Below are 14,439 nucleotides of genomic sequence, written 5' to 3' on the forward strand. Positions count from 1 at the left end.
GAACTCACTCACTCACCACGTTTATTACACCTTCATCACCTGACCTCCTGCCGTGATTAACACTGACACCGTAACATGTATGGCTGGTGAAGTTGCTGACTGGTTACTAAACAAAACAACTCGCAGGTAACAGGTAACACTCCAGGACGTGGCAGTTATACCTGTACAGGTAACATTCCCCTCCTTCTTCCCCTCCGTCTGAATTACTGATAAATTCCCAGTTAAAGGTGTGAAAGGATTATTAATGTGAAACCCACTGAAGTAGCAGCAGGATTATGGCTCAGGTATTACACACAGTCAGGATTTAAATTCCCGTGTGTGTGTGTTTTGAGATAGATGGGCTGCTGGAAGAACGTCACTGTGCTGTTTCTGCACTCCAATAAACTGGAGTCTCTGCCTGAGGAGATGGGAGACATGCAGAAGCTCAAGGTCATCAATCTGAGCGACAACAAGTGAGAGACACACACACACACACACACACACACACACACACACTCCAGTCCTGCACTGCTGTCTCGTGTGTAATTTAAATGACTGTCCTTGATGCTGTGGTAGGGCTTTACACAGATATATTAAAGCATTAACTGTTGAATTAGCTGGTGACGCTAGCTACACATTTCTTCCGCCATTTTGGAACGGCTAGCTGCATTTGATTGCAAATGAATCCACACCTTCTGACCAATCAGAATCCATGATTATTCAGCATCACTGTAGATTTACTGCAGAAGTCAGCACTATTCCCTATGAGATGTTACACCCGGACCCCAGCTGGAGGCGTGACTGCCGTGAGAACTCTGAGTAAATATAGCGTACAACATCAGACTTCGGAGTCTTATTAAGTCTGATGTTCTGTGGTGGGGATTTTGAGATATCTCTGGATTGCGCTGTATTTGGCTTTTCATTAAAACTCTCTCTCTCTGGCCTGTGCAGAAACAGAACAGCTGTTCCTCATCTGGATTGTCTCAGATCATTACATTACATCCTGTTCCTCCTGGTGCTGTGATTCGCGCTTCATCTTTCTCTCATTTGTGTTTGATAATGTGATTAGTGGAGTGTTTGTGCAGTGGGGACAGATCATGAGGCAGTGAGTCGTGAGGCAGTGAGTCGTGAGGCAGTGAGTCGGTGCAGGAGAAACAAGATGTTATTCACAGTAACACAGAGCTGCTGAGATCGGATCTGAGCTCTGTGCTCATTTCTAATCAGCCAGAGTGATCTGAAAGTCCCGTCTCACTGTAACCCTACCATCATTCTAGCAGATCAGTTGCTCATGTCGCTTGTGGGCGTGGCCTGTCCAGTGTGGGGTTGTTGTTTTTTACTTGGCATGGAACCATGGAACCAGTCGTAGCTGTATATAATTTTGAAGCTAGCTAATAACACACTAATCAGTGTGAAAATATAATCAGGCGTGTGATTTACGTGTCGTGCGCTCGGCTTCGTTCTCAGATTAGATTAGCAAAGTGAGCTAGCTTTACTAGCTACACTCGCGATCTCTGCTACTTCCTTCCACCCTTTATTTTGTCGCTTCTTCAGTGTCCTACCTTGTATGTGTGAGAACATGCCGGTTCTCAGCGTGGAGCCTCGCTGTACACAGTACACAGTGAACACAGACGTGTTGCTCGTTAGTGTGGGCGTGGTATGGGCGTGGTGTGGGCGTGTTTAACGTCTCCTCTGTCTCCTGTGTTCAGGTTGAAGAATCTTCCCTACAGCTTCACTAAACTGAATCAGATCACTGCCATGTGGCTCTCTGAGAACCAGGTAAGAGAACCAGCTCAGAACTCTCACACTGACCACACAGCATGACTAAAGCTCTTCAGCAATTGTGTGTGTGTGTGTGTGTGTGTGTGTGTGTGTGAGATATGCAGTAGTAATCCATTTTGTTTAGTAGCTGAACTCAATAATTTGCATCTCAGTAGTCAGATTAATTTATTTGAGTATTTCCTGTTATTACAGTAAACTAAATATAAACTGAATATTAATTGAATATTATTATGTATAAAAGCATGTTATAAGAGCGGCTGAATAATCTTATATTTCATTGATAATAATGTGATAATACGCAGTATTAGATGAATTTGCTGGTTTCAGGATATTGTGATGTGAGGAGATTTTAGTGTGAGTGCAGGACTTTTATTATGAAGTTTTTAGAAGAAGGTGTGAGATTGAGAAGAGCAGCAGCTCTGAGTCAGGGACGGGCGGGAAAACTGAGACAGACGTCCAGATTCGGATCATCGTCTGATATTTCTGTCAATCTGATCTCTCTGCAGTCCAAACCCCTGATCCCCCTGCAGAAGGAGGAGGAACCTGACACACACACAACCGTCCTCACCAACTACATGTTCCCCCAGCAGAGCCGAGCCGAGGAGTGTGAGTACTCCCCTCTCACTGTCTCACTCTCACCTCTCATTTATCACTCCCTCTGTCTCTCTCTCTTTCACTGTCTCTTTCTCTCACTATCTCTCTCTCTCTCTCTCTTACTGTCCCTCACACTCTGTCTCACTCTCACCGTCTCTCTCTCACCAGCTTACTCTCACCATCTCTGTCTCACTACCTCACTCTCAGTCTCTCTCAGAGCCATATTTCACCTGGTTTCCCGCTGAAGATAAGCAGGGTTGAGTCTGCTCAGTACCTGGATGGGAGACCTCCTGGGGAAAACTAAGGTTGCTGCTGGAAGTGGTATTAGTGAGGGCAGCAGGGGGCGCTCACCCTGTGGTCAGTGTGGGGTCTAATGCCCCAGAATAGTGATGGGGATGCTCTACTGTAAAAAAAAAAAAAACTCTTTAGGATGAGACGTTAACCCCCCCCCCCCCCCCCCCCCCCCCACTATGTAAAGTGCTTTGAGTTTCTAGAAAAGCCTCTCATTGTCTCGCTCCTTACTGTCTCTCTCTCTGTCTAACTTCTTACTGTCTCACTCTCACTGTGGGGTGTGTGTGTGTGTGTGAGAGAAGTGTTCAGCAGCTGTGTATTTTTGTTCCAGACATTTTCATTAAATAAAACTCCCAACACTTTCACTCTAATCTGATCTCATGGATTTCTAATGCTCTAAAAAGTAGCTCCAATTCCTTTACACTTTCCTGAAGGATTTGTGGTATCCATACGCCATCAGAGACACGCAACTACCACAAGAAAAGTAGTTCCATCTCTGTACGGAGCGACTAGACACGTACAGATTAACTTCTACACAAACACCTTTAATATATTCCCACACACACACACACCGTCGATACAGAGGACAGAGAGGTGTGTAACGTCTCCTTGTCACTATTATTATTTCTGATTCTGATGTTCTCTCTCTTTCTCTCTCTGTCTCTCAGACGCTCAGAACTCGGACGGTGAGAGCTTTAACCCGACTCTGTGGGAGGAACAGCGTAAACAGCGAGCGCAAGTGGCCTTCGAGTGTGATGAAGACAAGGATGAGAGAGAGGCTCCTACACGGGTCAGTTCTTCTCTTTCTTCTTTTTCTTTTCCTCTATAGTTGTTCCTCTCTTTCTCTTGCTCCTCTCTGAGGTTCCTCTGTCCACATTACGGAGAACCCTGAACATACTCTCTCTCTTCTCTTCTCCTTTAGCGCTCCTCAGACTTTACATGAACTTTTTCTTCTCCTGTGTGTATGTGTGTGTGTATGTATGTGTGTGTATGTGTGTGTGTGTGTGTGTATGTATGTGTGTGTATGTGTGTGTATGTATGTATGTATGTGTGTGTGTGTGTGTGTGTGTGTGTGTGCGCGCGTGCACATTCAAACATGGGTCTGAAGCCCACACTCATTCTGAAGAACGCATATAGGATGTTCTGATTTAAACCATTTTCCACCACGGCGCTGCTGAGTTCTGGTTTGTGATTGGTCAGAGGGAGGGGGCTGGGTTAAACAGTAACTCGGCTCATGTTGGGCTGCATCACACACCCCTGTGTTGATTATTTTCCTATAATCGCACAGTCTGGAGTGTGTTATTTCTTACTTGTTAACAGTGCATTCTGACCAGCAGTGATGTTTATTTCCTTCTCTTGCGTTGCGTTGGTCACTAGTGGGTTTTCCCGTCTAGAGTTTACTAATGGTTGCCATGGTTTCCCAAGCCATGTCCTGCGAGTGTGACATGATCACACAATCTACACACCTATCTACGAATCATAACCGCCAATCACACACATCTCCCTGGAGGTCAGTTACACAGAAGTAAAGTGTTAGTGTATAAACTGCACTCCTGTGGAATCTGAGTGTTTACTGCGGTCAGGTGAGTTAAATAAACACTCGCTCTGAGCACTCGCACTCGCTGATGAATATTTACTGAACTCTTCACGCTCATAGCAGCACAGCGAGTCTCAGACACGGCTTCTCCAGCACTGACCGGGAACCGATATCTGATAGGAACCAAAAACCAGGGATAATGTTTCACAGTGGAGGGAAAAAGAAGTGCACCACTTCCTGTCCCTCACTCCCGTTGGCCCCGGTGGTCACTACACTACTAATTTACATAAAGTTTAACTCACTTCCTCCTGTTACTCTCCTCGTCTACTTTCACCAGCCGTCACTCAGCCAGTTACATTACTGTACATCTGGTGGTCAGAGGAATAGTTTGACCAATGTACTGTGTGTGTGTGTGTGTGTGTGTGTTTCAGTTCACTTTAATATTAAGGATGTTCTTAGAAGTGTGTCGGTTTAAAATGATTTTCTATAAGCAACATCTGTCCTGGGAAATGATTTTCTAAATTGAATCGGAACCCTTAGGTTTTCCGTGTCAGTGTGTGTGTCTGTGTATGAGAGAGGGAGTTCCTTTAGGTTCAGCCAGTCTGTCATTTCAAGGTGAATTTCAGTGGAACTGTGAGTGTGAAGCTCGGCTGTGTGTGTGTGTGTGTGTGTGTGTGTGTGTGTGTGTGTGTGTGTGTCAGTCACCTGATTTACCCCCTGATTAACTGGAAGTGTGTGAGCACCTGGTGAGATTTCTACACCACACTTACAGCAAGTGAAATTTAGAATAAGTTTCTGTCCCGGTGGCCCGTCAGCGTTTCACTGCTAAACTTTACTATAACCCCCCCCAGGATATGCTCTATTTAATATATTTACCTGCATACTTCTTTATCACGTTTAAGGATTTAAATCGGTCATGTTGTTAAACGTGTATCTAAGGCATGAAACTGTCGAGTGGTTGATTTAAGCATGAACCAGGAGAGCGTCTGTCTCTCACACACCCTGAACCTGAAAGAAAATACTGATCCGTAGTAGGAGATTAAACGATTTCAGCATGTTGATGGAGCGAGATTAATGCAGCCACGCCCGGCATTCACAAACACAAAGAGACAAGCTCAGAGTGGGAGGAAGAGGAGGGGGAAGGGAAGAAAAAAACAGCTAAAAGTAATTAGAGGAATAAAAGTAGAATAAAAACACACATTTATGTCACATTAAGAAATATCATTTAGGTTGTGTAACTATTAATACTTCAGTATAGACTTTTTGTGCGTTCTTGTGATAATGAAGGAGAAACCTGATGTAAGGGTGTACAAACTTCTGCGCTCTCGTCAAAGTGACGTTAATGTTTTTTTCCTCTAACTGTCTTACTGTAATACACTCAGTGTGTTTATTCCACTTTGAGATTGTGTGTTTAGCCTCATGGGGAGAGTGTGTGAGTGTGTGTGTGTGTGTGTGTGTGTGTGTATCTGTTGTTTTAAATTTGCCAAAAACACACACAGGCCCTCAAGCTGCCCCTGATCGTCCTCCCTCTGAGTGTCCACTCTGTCCATTTGGTCAGAACAGAAGGCTGAGGTTCTGTGGTTCCTGAGACGACCTGAATCACCATACAGAACACACAACAATCATCAGTTCAATAGAAATAAAAACAGGAGATGAAACAGCTAGCAGTGGGACATGAAGGCAGTTGTTAAAGCGTGTTGTGATGGGGTGTGTGTGTGTCTTCAGGAAGGGAACCTGCGGCGTTATCCCACACCGTACCCCGAGGAGCTGAAGAACATGGTGAAAACGGCGCAGTCTGTCGCTCACCGCCTCAGAGAGGACGAGTCCGGAGACGAGACGGTGGGAGAGAGGAACCACGTCGGGGTGCAGAGTGTAGGAGTGAAGGTCAGAATTCTTCTGCTCACATAAAACAAAGAGGAAAAACACCAGGGATTGATTTAACCAGAGTAAACACGGCGTACCTGAAAACAAAACCTGTTTGTTACCTCCTCAAACCTGTTGTGTTCTTTTAACACTTTTAACATGTTTCTGATGAAATGCTTGTTTATGTTAAAGTTAATTTTTTTCAAATCGAGATAAATATCAGCTAAAACAAAATAGTAAATAAATAGAATATAATGTAAGTATAATAGAAAACAATTTTAACCTTTAGGATTAGTTTAGTACATTGTAATATATTTAAATTGTCTCGTGTGTGTGTGTGTGTGTGTGTGTGTGTGTGTGTGTGTGTGTCTGTGTGTGTCTGTGTGTTAAACAGGTCGATTAAAGAAGTTTGTATAGGAACATAAACCACTTTTACTGTTCATCACGTTAATCTGTGGTTCTGGTTCTGTAGTTAAAATAATGACTCAGAATCACATTTAGGTGAGGTGATGTGTGAGGCGTTCTGTTCTTCTTCTTAAGGTGATCGAAACTCCGTGTACCAACGGTAAAGCACACGAGCCGGAGTCCAAAGCACCGGTCCAGAACTCCACTCCGGCTGAGGCGAGAGACGTTCCGGATAACTCTGACACGGAGAGGATCCCGCTGAAGAGCTCGGAGAACACCGGATCTACCACCAACTACGAGGACACGCTCGAGGTGCTCCGTCATGGAGACGTATAATCATCATATTCCCATACGTGCCTGCTTAAAAGTTTACACTCCTCCAAGAGATTTGAGTTTTTGGGTCAAATTTAACGATGTGTCTTGGGGGTTTTTTTATTTTTTTTTTGGTGCTAAATTCAGACTTCTGTATAAATCTAATTCGGGGCAGGGCTACTTATGGGGGCGTGTCTAATTTGCATGTTCATGTTCATTCATACACAAGTTGTGTGATTTTCTGCAGGAATCAGAGGAGCTGTCGTCTGATGAGGAGATGAAGATAGCTGAGATGAGACCTCCTCTTATCGAGATCTCCATCAACCAGCCCAAAGTGGTGGCGCTCAGCAAGGACAAGAAAGGCACTGGGACTCATTTTATTTATCATGCCTGAAGATTTCTTTTTAGACTAGACCCTAAAATAGATAAATAAATATACTGAATAAATAAATAAAGCCACCAGAGTATGCAACCACAGACTTTTACAAGAACTTTTGTAAACTGAAACTGTGATCTTTCTCATAAAACCAAACATCTTACACACACACACTGATGATGTCATTTCCTGTCCGTCCTGGTCCAGATGACAATAAAGACGCCGACTCGTTGCTGGATGAGACGGTGGCCAACAGTAACCAGAACAACAGTAACTGTTCCTCACCGTCCCGCATGTCCGACTCGGTGTCTTTAACCACAGACAGCAGCCAGGACAACTCACTGTGTACACCTGAGAGAGAGACCAAGATCCCCCTCATCCCCAAGAACAGGTACATACACACACCCCATCATCACCATCATCTCCACCACGACATGACACAAGCTGTTTATAGCTGCAGATGTGAAAGAGTCAGCAAAATGATTTCTGATGAACACGGTCAGGCCTTAACGAGCAGGCGTGCTCATCGCTCGTTAAGGCTCTGCCACGATGATCAGCAGGTTGTGAGTTCCGATCCCAGCGCCACCTCAGAATAAAATTAGTAAATATACTCAACTAATCCTCAACAGTTTACATTCAAGCATCTTTCATTTGTTTAAAATCTGCACGTACTAGAACATTCTAGATAAAATATGTAGCAATCGAATTCATTTGAATATTAATGAGTATACCTTATACAGTTGTTAACACTGTTTAAAGCTGAGTACTATCATATACTATCATAAATTCTCTATATAATAGATATATTAATTTAAATGTGTAATAATGCCACGCATTTATTCCAAGCCCCTGTATATCATTTTAACAATAAAAAATATTTAGGATACGGTGTCTTAAAGTGTTGAAGTCGTGTTGGAGCTTTACAGTTAGAATACAGAACGTAATAAACATGCGAATGTCAATTTTTTTTGCATTTAAATATATATTGAGTTTATATACGTTTATATAATATTATTCAGAGAGTAACGTTCGATTTTTATATTTCAGGTTTCATCACACACACGCTTTTTATATTTACTGAACTTGTTTCTCCTAGACACGAGGACGAGAACCTGAACCAGCTGAAGGAGACCGTTCCGCTGCTGCAGAATTGTAACGGCTCGGAGAGCTCACTGCAGACCGTCCTGAAGAACCAGCGCCCCTTCGAGAGCAAATCAGGTACCGACATGTCCGACTACGAGCTGTCCGTGGAGGAGAGGCTGGCGCTCATCCAGAAGGACATCGACAACGGCGTGTCCGAGCCGTACAGCACGTGGGATCAGATCAACATGAACGTCTCTTACGGGAACACAGAGAAGACCAAGAGCACCACCTCCACGGTGGAGACCAGGCTCAGCAACAACAACGCAAGCTCCGTGGAGAACCTCAACAACGGGAACCAGAACGGCAAAGCTCAGCCGGTGGAAGGCATGACGAGGCACGAGGTGGTCCGGACGGTGGTGGCGTCCAGCGAAGTGTCTCTGTCTCGCAGCACGGAGGAACTGACCCCTGAGAAGAGATGTCCTCCAGCTACCGTGATAAAATCTCTGAGCATCAGCAACATGGAGGCCGGAGGAATGAAGCTGTACTCCATGGAAGCTGAGGTTCCTCCGTACGAGTGTGTAGTGGGTTCTCCGGCTGTCCCGGGCCCACAGTGCCAGAGCATCGTTCGTTCCAAATCGGCCTCACTGCTCGATGACCAGCCACTGCACGTCCACCCTGGTTCCTCAGGTTCCTCCTCTGACCTCCTGAGCTCCGGCTCCCGAGTTCCTGCCCGCTACCCCGTGGCCCCCCCACCTCAGTATAACATCCAGTACGCGAGCAGTGCCATTCCTAAAGAGAACCTGTGGTGCCAGCGTACCCCGTTGCCCCCTGATCAGCCCTACCTCCCTCCTCAGCACTCCTTCGCCAACACCAACTACTCCAACCGCAACAACGCGCCACCGTATCCCCACCAGTCCCAGCAGCGCGGCCCACCCAAAACCCCAGACGCTTGGGCGAAGGTACCCCCTGGTGTGCAGAGAAACCCCCTGCAGAGGCAGAACAGCACCTCGTCCAACGCCTCCATGGTCATGGTGGAACCTCGCCGCGTCCCCGGCCCTGACGGTGACTACCTGAGCTACAGAGAGATCCACAGCATGCCCCGAGCTCCTCTACAGATGAACCTCCAGAGACCCCTGTCGGCCCGCACCTACAGCGTGGACGAGGGGAACGCGCCACGCCCACACGGCACCCGCCCTACACCGCACGAGCTGCCCGAGAGAACAATGTCCGTCTGCGACTTTAGCTACCAGCACGGCAGCCCGAGCAAGAGGCCCAACATCCGTGTGAAGTCTGAGCACTCGCTGCTGGACGGACCTCCAGGTGGCAGGGGGGCGGTGCCGGCTGACTGGAGAGACCATGTCATGAGGCACATCGAGGCCAAGAAGATGGAGAAGATGGTGAGTGATACAGCGAGGGGTTTCGTATCAGATACTGCTCACTTCCACCACGTCTAGGGTTCTACCACAGCTCTAGAGAACTATATGTATATATATATATATATATATATATATATATATATATATATATATATATATATATATATATATATATATATATATATATGTATGTGTGTGTGTGTGTGTGTGTGTGTGTGTGTATGTATGTGTGTGTGTGTGTGTGTATATATATATATATATATATATATATATATATATATATATATATATATCTCTCACATGTTCTCCAGTTGACCCAGTCAGTCATATACTGCTGTTACTGTTACTGCCCTGAAGCTGATTGTTTTCCTATAAGCGCACATCCCCAAGTGTTTTATTCCTCTTACACAACAGCAACTTATCAACTATTTTTATTCCTTTAAACAACGACACATTACATTTTCTCAAAACCAGCTAGTTCCCTCACCAGTGCTGATTTAAGATATTACACTCTGTCTGTGTGTGTGTGTGTGTGTGTGTGTGTGTGTGTGTGTGTGTGTGAACTGTTCTGCATGTTTGGTTCTCTCATTAACACACATAACACACTTAACACCTCACTAACACTTTATTAACACCCTGCATGTTTTCAGCTCTCCACGCCACTAATGCATGTTCACTGCACTGTCCATTGTGTGTGTGTGTATACGTATGTGTGTGTGCTCTCAGACCATGCTGTCTCGGTCTTTGGCCACGCTCTGTGGCAGTCAGAGCTCTCTGGCCCTGAGCGCTGTAGATGGACGGCAGTTTGGGTTCCACAGGCCCAGCGTGAGTACAGCAGCCGTGGGGATTAAACCTCATAACGTCCTGTTAATCGCCTTCAGTCTGAGTTTCACTCCCTAACCCTGCAGTGTGGGCTCTAACGGGCTGTTCTCTTTTCATCTACATCTATTTTTAATCATTTCACCTGTGCTGGACTAAGTGTGATGTGTGTGTGTGTGTGTGTGTGTGTGTGTGTGTGTGTTTATGCAATATTTACTGATCCCTATAAGCCCTACCCCCTTCGCTCTAGCTCATGTTAGTAATATTTTAGCCGGTGCTTTCGTCTCTACTCAGCTTTCCTTGTGTGTGAAAGTTCCGTGTCGCCTCGGGGGTGTTTCCTCGCCACCGGTGCCTCTGACTCTCTCATTCGGGATAAATCTATACATGTATACATTTCTGTGAAGCTGCTTTGTGACATTGCTGAAAGGGCTATAAAATAAATAATACTGAATTGAAGATGAGCTGATGCAGCACTCTCGCTTTGTGTCACTGTAGCTTCCTTCCTGTGTAAGTGTATTTTGAGGGTATTTCAGGCGTACGCATTATTACGTTAGTAACAGGAAGGACTAGACATCCTGGTTGCGTGTTGGCGTTGAGTTCTACTTGTTTAGAAATTCCCTGAAAACATCTGTAACTTTGTGATCAAGAATGAATAGCCAGCACTGACGGACAGAAAACAGCGGTGACGTCTGCGTGTAAAACCAGACCCGTGTGTCCGTGTGAAATAAAGCGCTCGGATTACTGTTCAGTCTGAAACTCCGTGTGGTGATGAGGGCAGAACTTTCTCAGCGCAGGAAAGACAACACCAATGTCGCTAATCTGATGTTTATGTAAATAAAATCACAGAGTAGCACGTGTACAGGATGGAGTTACTCCAGTGACACGTGTAAAGATCGTCACTGTGTCCATTTGGTGTTAATCTATATAAAATGCATTAATTTTACACATGGTGCTGGGGAAATTCCAGATTTTTGCTTTTAGCTCTATTCCGATGGGATTAGTTTCACTGGGTGACGTCTGTGGTGATGTTTTTACACGTCTTGCATCCGGATGTCATGTAATGATGTTACCTCCCGATGAGCTGTTTCTCATCCGAACCCGAATGTTTGCGTCACACAGCGTCTAGCGTTGTATTGATCTCCGGACCTGCCTGATCCGTCCTGATGTCCTACTTCTGGTTGGAGTTCTCGTCAGTTGGAGTCACATGCTGCTGCTCAGGATGTCCCACATGGTGCAGAGTAAAGATCACTGAGATTACTGAGGACGGTTCCACTTAAACACCATAAAGATGCTTTGGACCTCAGTTCATATGAACGGTTATACTATGATAGCTTTAACACTACAATCACTACAAACAGTTCTGCACTCGAGTCTCCATCAGTGAACAGTGGAGAAGTTCAACACAACAGACTTCCTGTAGAAACTGTAATGAATTTCCTGCTTACAGGAAATTTGAGCATGTAGTATTTACAGCACATTTACAGAAGGGGTGTATTTATTTATAATCGCACTATCCGGTGTCACCCAGATGAGGACGGGTTTCCTTCTGAGTCCGGTTCCTCTCGAGGTTTCTTCCTCATATCGTCTCGGGGAGTTTTTCCTCACCCCCGTCACCTCTGTCTGCTCATTAGAGATAAATTCATACATTTAACATTTATATCCTGAATTTATATATTTCTGTAACGCTGCTCTGGGACGATGTCCACGGTTAAACGTGTTGAACTGTTAAACTGACTCAGGAGCTGACTCCGTTTATTTGTAGAGATTTGTGATCGTGTGGTACTGAAATGTGAATCAGTCACTTATTCCAGTCAGGTGCTGAACTGAACATCTCTGTAGTTCTGATTTTCTCCTTTTGGGCTTTAAGTGACCTTCACTCTGACCTTCACTCTGACCTTCACTCTGACCTTCACTCTGACCTTCACTCTGAGCCCTGATTATTCTGTACACTGTCGCTTTTTTCACTTCTTCCTCAGTGTTGTGTTTGTTCAGCTCATACACAGCACTGTAGTGACTCAGGGTGTGTGTGTGTGTGTGTGTGTACTGGTGTTGAGGGTTAAATTGTGTACCTGACCACATGCTGTATTCTGTTAATCACTTAAATAACCACAGGAGAATTTTCCCGCATTAAGACTTGTGAGCTTTTTAAAGGATTAGTGAACAGTTCATTACGGTTAATCCAGACTCAGAACTGCGACCATTTTGGTCACATACGCTCCCGAAATTTAATCTGTGTGACCTCAAAATATATTTGGGAGCGTTTGTGCGAGTGAAAATAATTGTTGTGGTGTGAGCGGTTTTCAATTCTCTACAAAACATTCTGTAATGACTCTAACTACAGTCCGCTGCTCTGTCCATCATTACACAACCCATCACACTCCATCTCCTCTGAACTGTAGTGCCGAGTGCAGAGATCACCCCACAGTCACCCTGGGGATCGAATTTCAGCACGGGATTGTGCAGAATTTAAACCGTTCCCGCACAAATGTATTCGCTTCATTACGGATCCAACAATTAAATGAATCCACAGACGTAAAGAAATAAAATCAGCACATTAAGCAGTCTGTCTTTCTTTTACAGTTAAATTCCCAATGAGTGCAGCGTCGGCCTGCTTCATATCGTAACGGCGCGGTTTGCGTGGCGCGGACATTACTCACGCTGTCCTGCATATGTGACGCGTCTACCGTTTAATCTCAGAATTCATAATCAGCTGTTTGTGAAGAAAGTCTCGGCTTCCAAATTGTATATTTCTTTTAATCAGGAAATTCAAACATGAAAGGTTTTGACGTTCTTCCCGGTGCGTGAGCGTGGTAGAGCGTGTGCGGATGCAACGGCAGAAAGAAGCGCGAGAAAACACATCATCTCCTTGTCTTAAATACACGTTTTATCCAAAAATACACGTGAATGAATGTGACCTGAAATTGAAGTGAAGTGAAACACATGAAAGATTTTATATAATGTATAATATAATGTATATTTTAAACAGCGTTCTTCATGTCAGCTTGGAGGAGAGCATGGCACTGAAAATACATGGGACATACATAATCATCCTGTAGACATTAATAAAAGAAGATGAATTGTAGGTGTGTTTAATTCCAGCCGTGTTGATGTGTCCTGAGTGAAGAGGTAGTGATGTAATGAGTGCCGTGTGAAGGACGCCGCGTCATGCCGACTTTCCTGCGGTCGAAACCCCAAACCCAGTTGTGAAAATCCTGCTTCGTTCTTCCTTAATATGGCGCGTTTAGTTCCGGCTTCATGATTCTGTAAGATCTTGTTAAAAATATCCTGATTGGTTTCTATTTAAATCCCAGACTCACTGAATTATTCATGAGCAGGTGTACTGCAGCCTTCTGCTGAAACGGTGTTCAATCAAAACGCCAGAAACAAACACTCTGCTGCTTTTCTACTCATGAGAGTGATGTAATGATGTGTGTGTGTGTTTGCAGGATGAGATTGTTGAAATGATTGTGTGTGTGTGTGTGTTTGCAGGATGAGATTGTTGAAATGATTGTGTGTGTGTGTGTGTTTGCAGGATGAGATTGTTGAAATGATTGTTGTAATGATTGTGTGTGTGTTTGCAGGATGAGAGTTTGGGTCCGTACGGACAGCAGGGCTACACTGTCGACTCACACAGAAAAGTAAGTTTAACCTCAGACACCCTGAGATTAATTAATCCAGTTAAATGAAGACGGAGTTAAACAGAGGCACAGATAGACAGGCGGCTCGGTGTCACTGATACGGCAGACGTCCGGGGAGGATCTGATTCTGATCCTCAATCTGATTTGTGGTGTCAGATTAAGGAAGTGACCCTGGGGGGAATTCTGGAGAGAAAACTTTCAGCTGAGCGCCAAGACTCTTTATTCCTGTAACTCATATGTTTATGTTTAACACGAGACGGTGACGAAATGAGTGAGTTTCTCAATTCTATGCACATTCAACAATATTACAGTAACACACCCGGACACACCGAGGTGGAGTATGTTGACCCAGAGATGCTCTGCTCCAGCAGTGATTAATTACCACTA

At 44.7% G+C, this 14,439-nt stretch overlaps 1 protein-coding gene across 3 annotated transcripts in view; it reads left to right on the top strand.

The window, feature by feature from the left end:
• erbin (erbb2 interacting protein) overlaps nucleotides 1-14,439 on the top strand; it is a 65,854-nt gene that overhangs the window by 45,547 nt on the left and 5,868 nt on the right. Inside the window, exons 13-23 of one of the 3 annotated variants that reach the window (XM_017488667.3) lie at nucleotides 337-452; nucleotides 1,686-1,755; nucleotides 2,265-2,364; nucleotides 3,312-3,433; nucleotides 5,906-6,064; nucleotides 6,584-6,760; nucleotides 7,008-7,122; nucleotides 7,344-7,527; nucleotides 8,233-9,616; nucleotides 10,322-10,420; nucleotides 13,996-14,052. In XM_017488667.3, coding sequence (XP_017344156.1) covers nucleotides 337-452; nucleotides 1,686-1,755; nucleotides 2,265-2,364; nucleotides 3,312-3,433; nucleotides 5,906-6,064; nucleotides 6,584-6,760; nucleotides 7,008-7,122; nucleotides 7,344-7,527; nucleotides 8,233-9,616; nucleotides 10,322-10,420; nucleotides 13,996-14,052 — 2,583 coding nt within the window. The remainder of the gene's footprint in view (nucleotides 1-336; nucleotides 453-1,685; nucleotides 1,756-2,264; nucleotides 2,365-3,311; nucleotides 3,434-5,905; nucleotides 6,065-6,583; nucleotides 6,761-7,007; nucleotides 7,123-7,343; nucleotides 7,528-8,232; nucleotides 9,617-10,321; nucleotides 10,421-13,995; nucleotides 14,053-14,439) is intronic. The other 2 variants (XM_017488668.3, XM_017488669.3) reach the window with 2 other exon arrangements.

Source organism: Ictalurus punctatus, chromosome 16 (assembly GCF_001660625.3).
Source record: "Ictalurus punctatus breed USDA103 chromosome 16, Coco_2.0, whole genome shotgun sequence".
Lineage (NCBI taxonomy): Eukaryota > Metazoa > Chordata > Actinopteri > Siluriformes > Ictaluridae > Ictalurus > Ictalurus punctatus.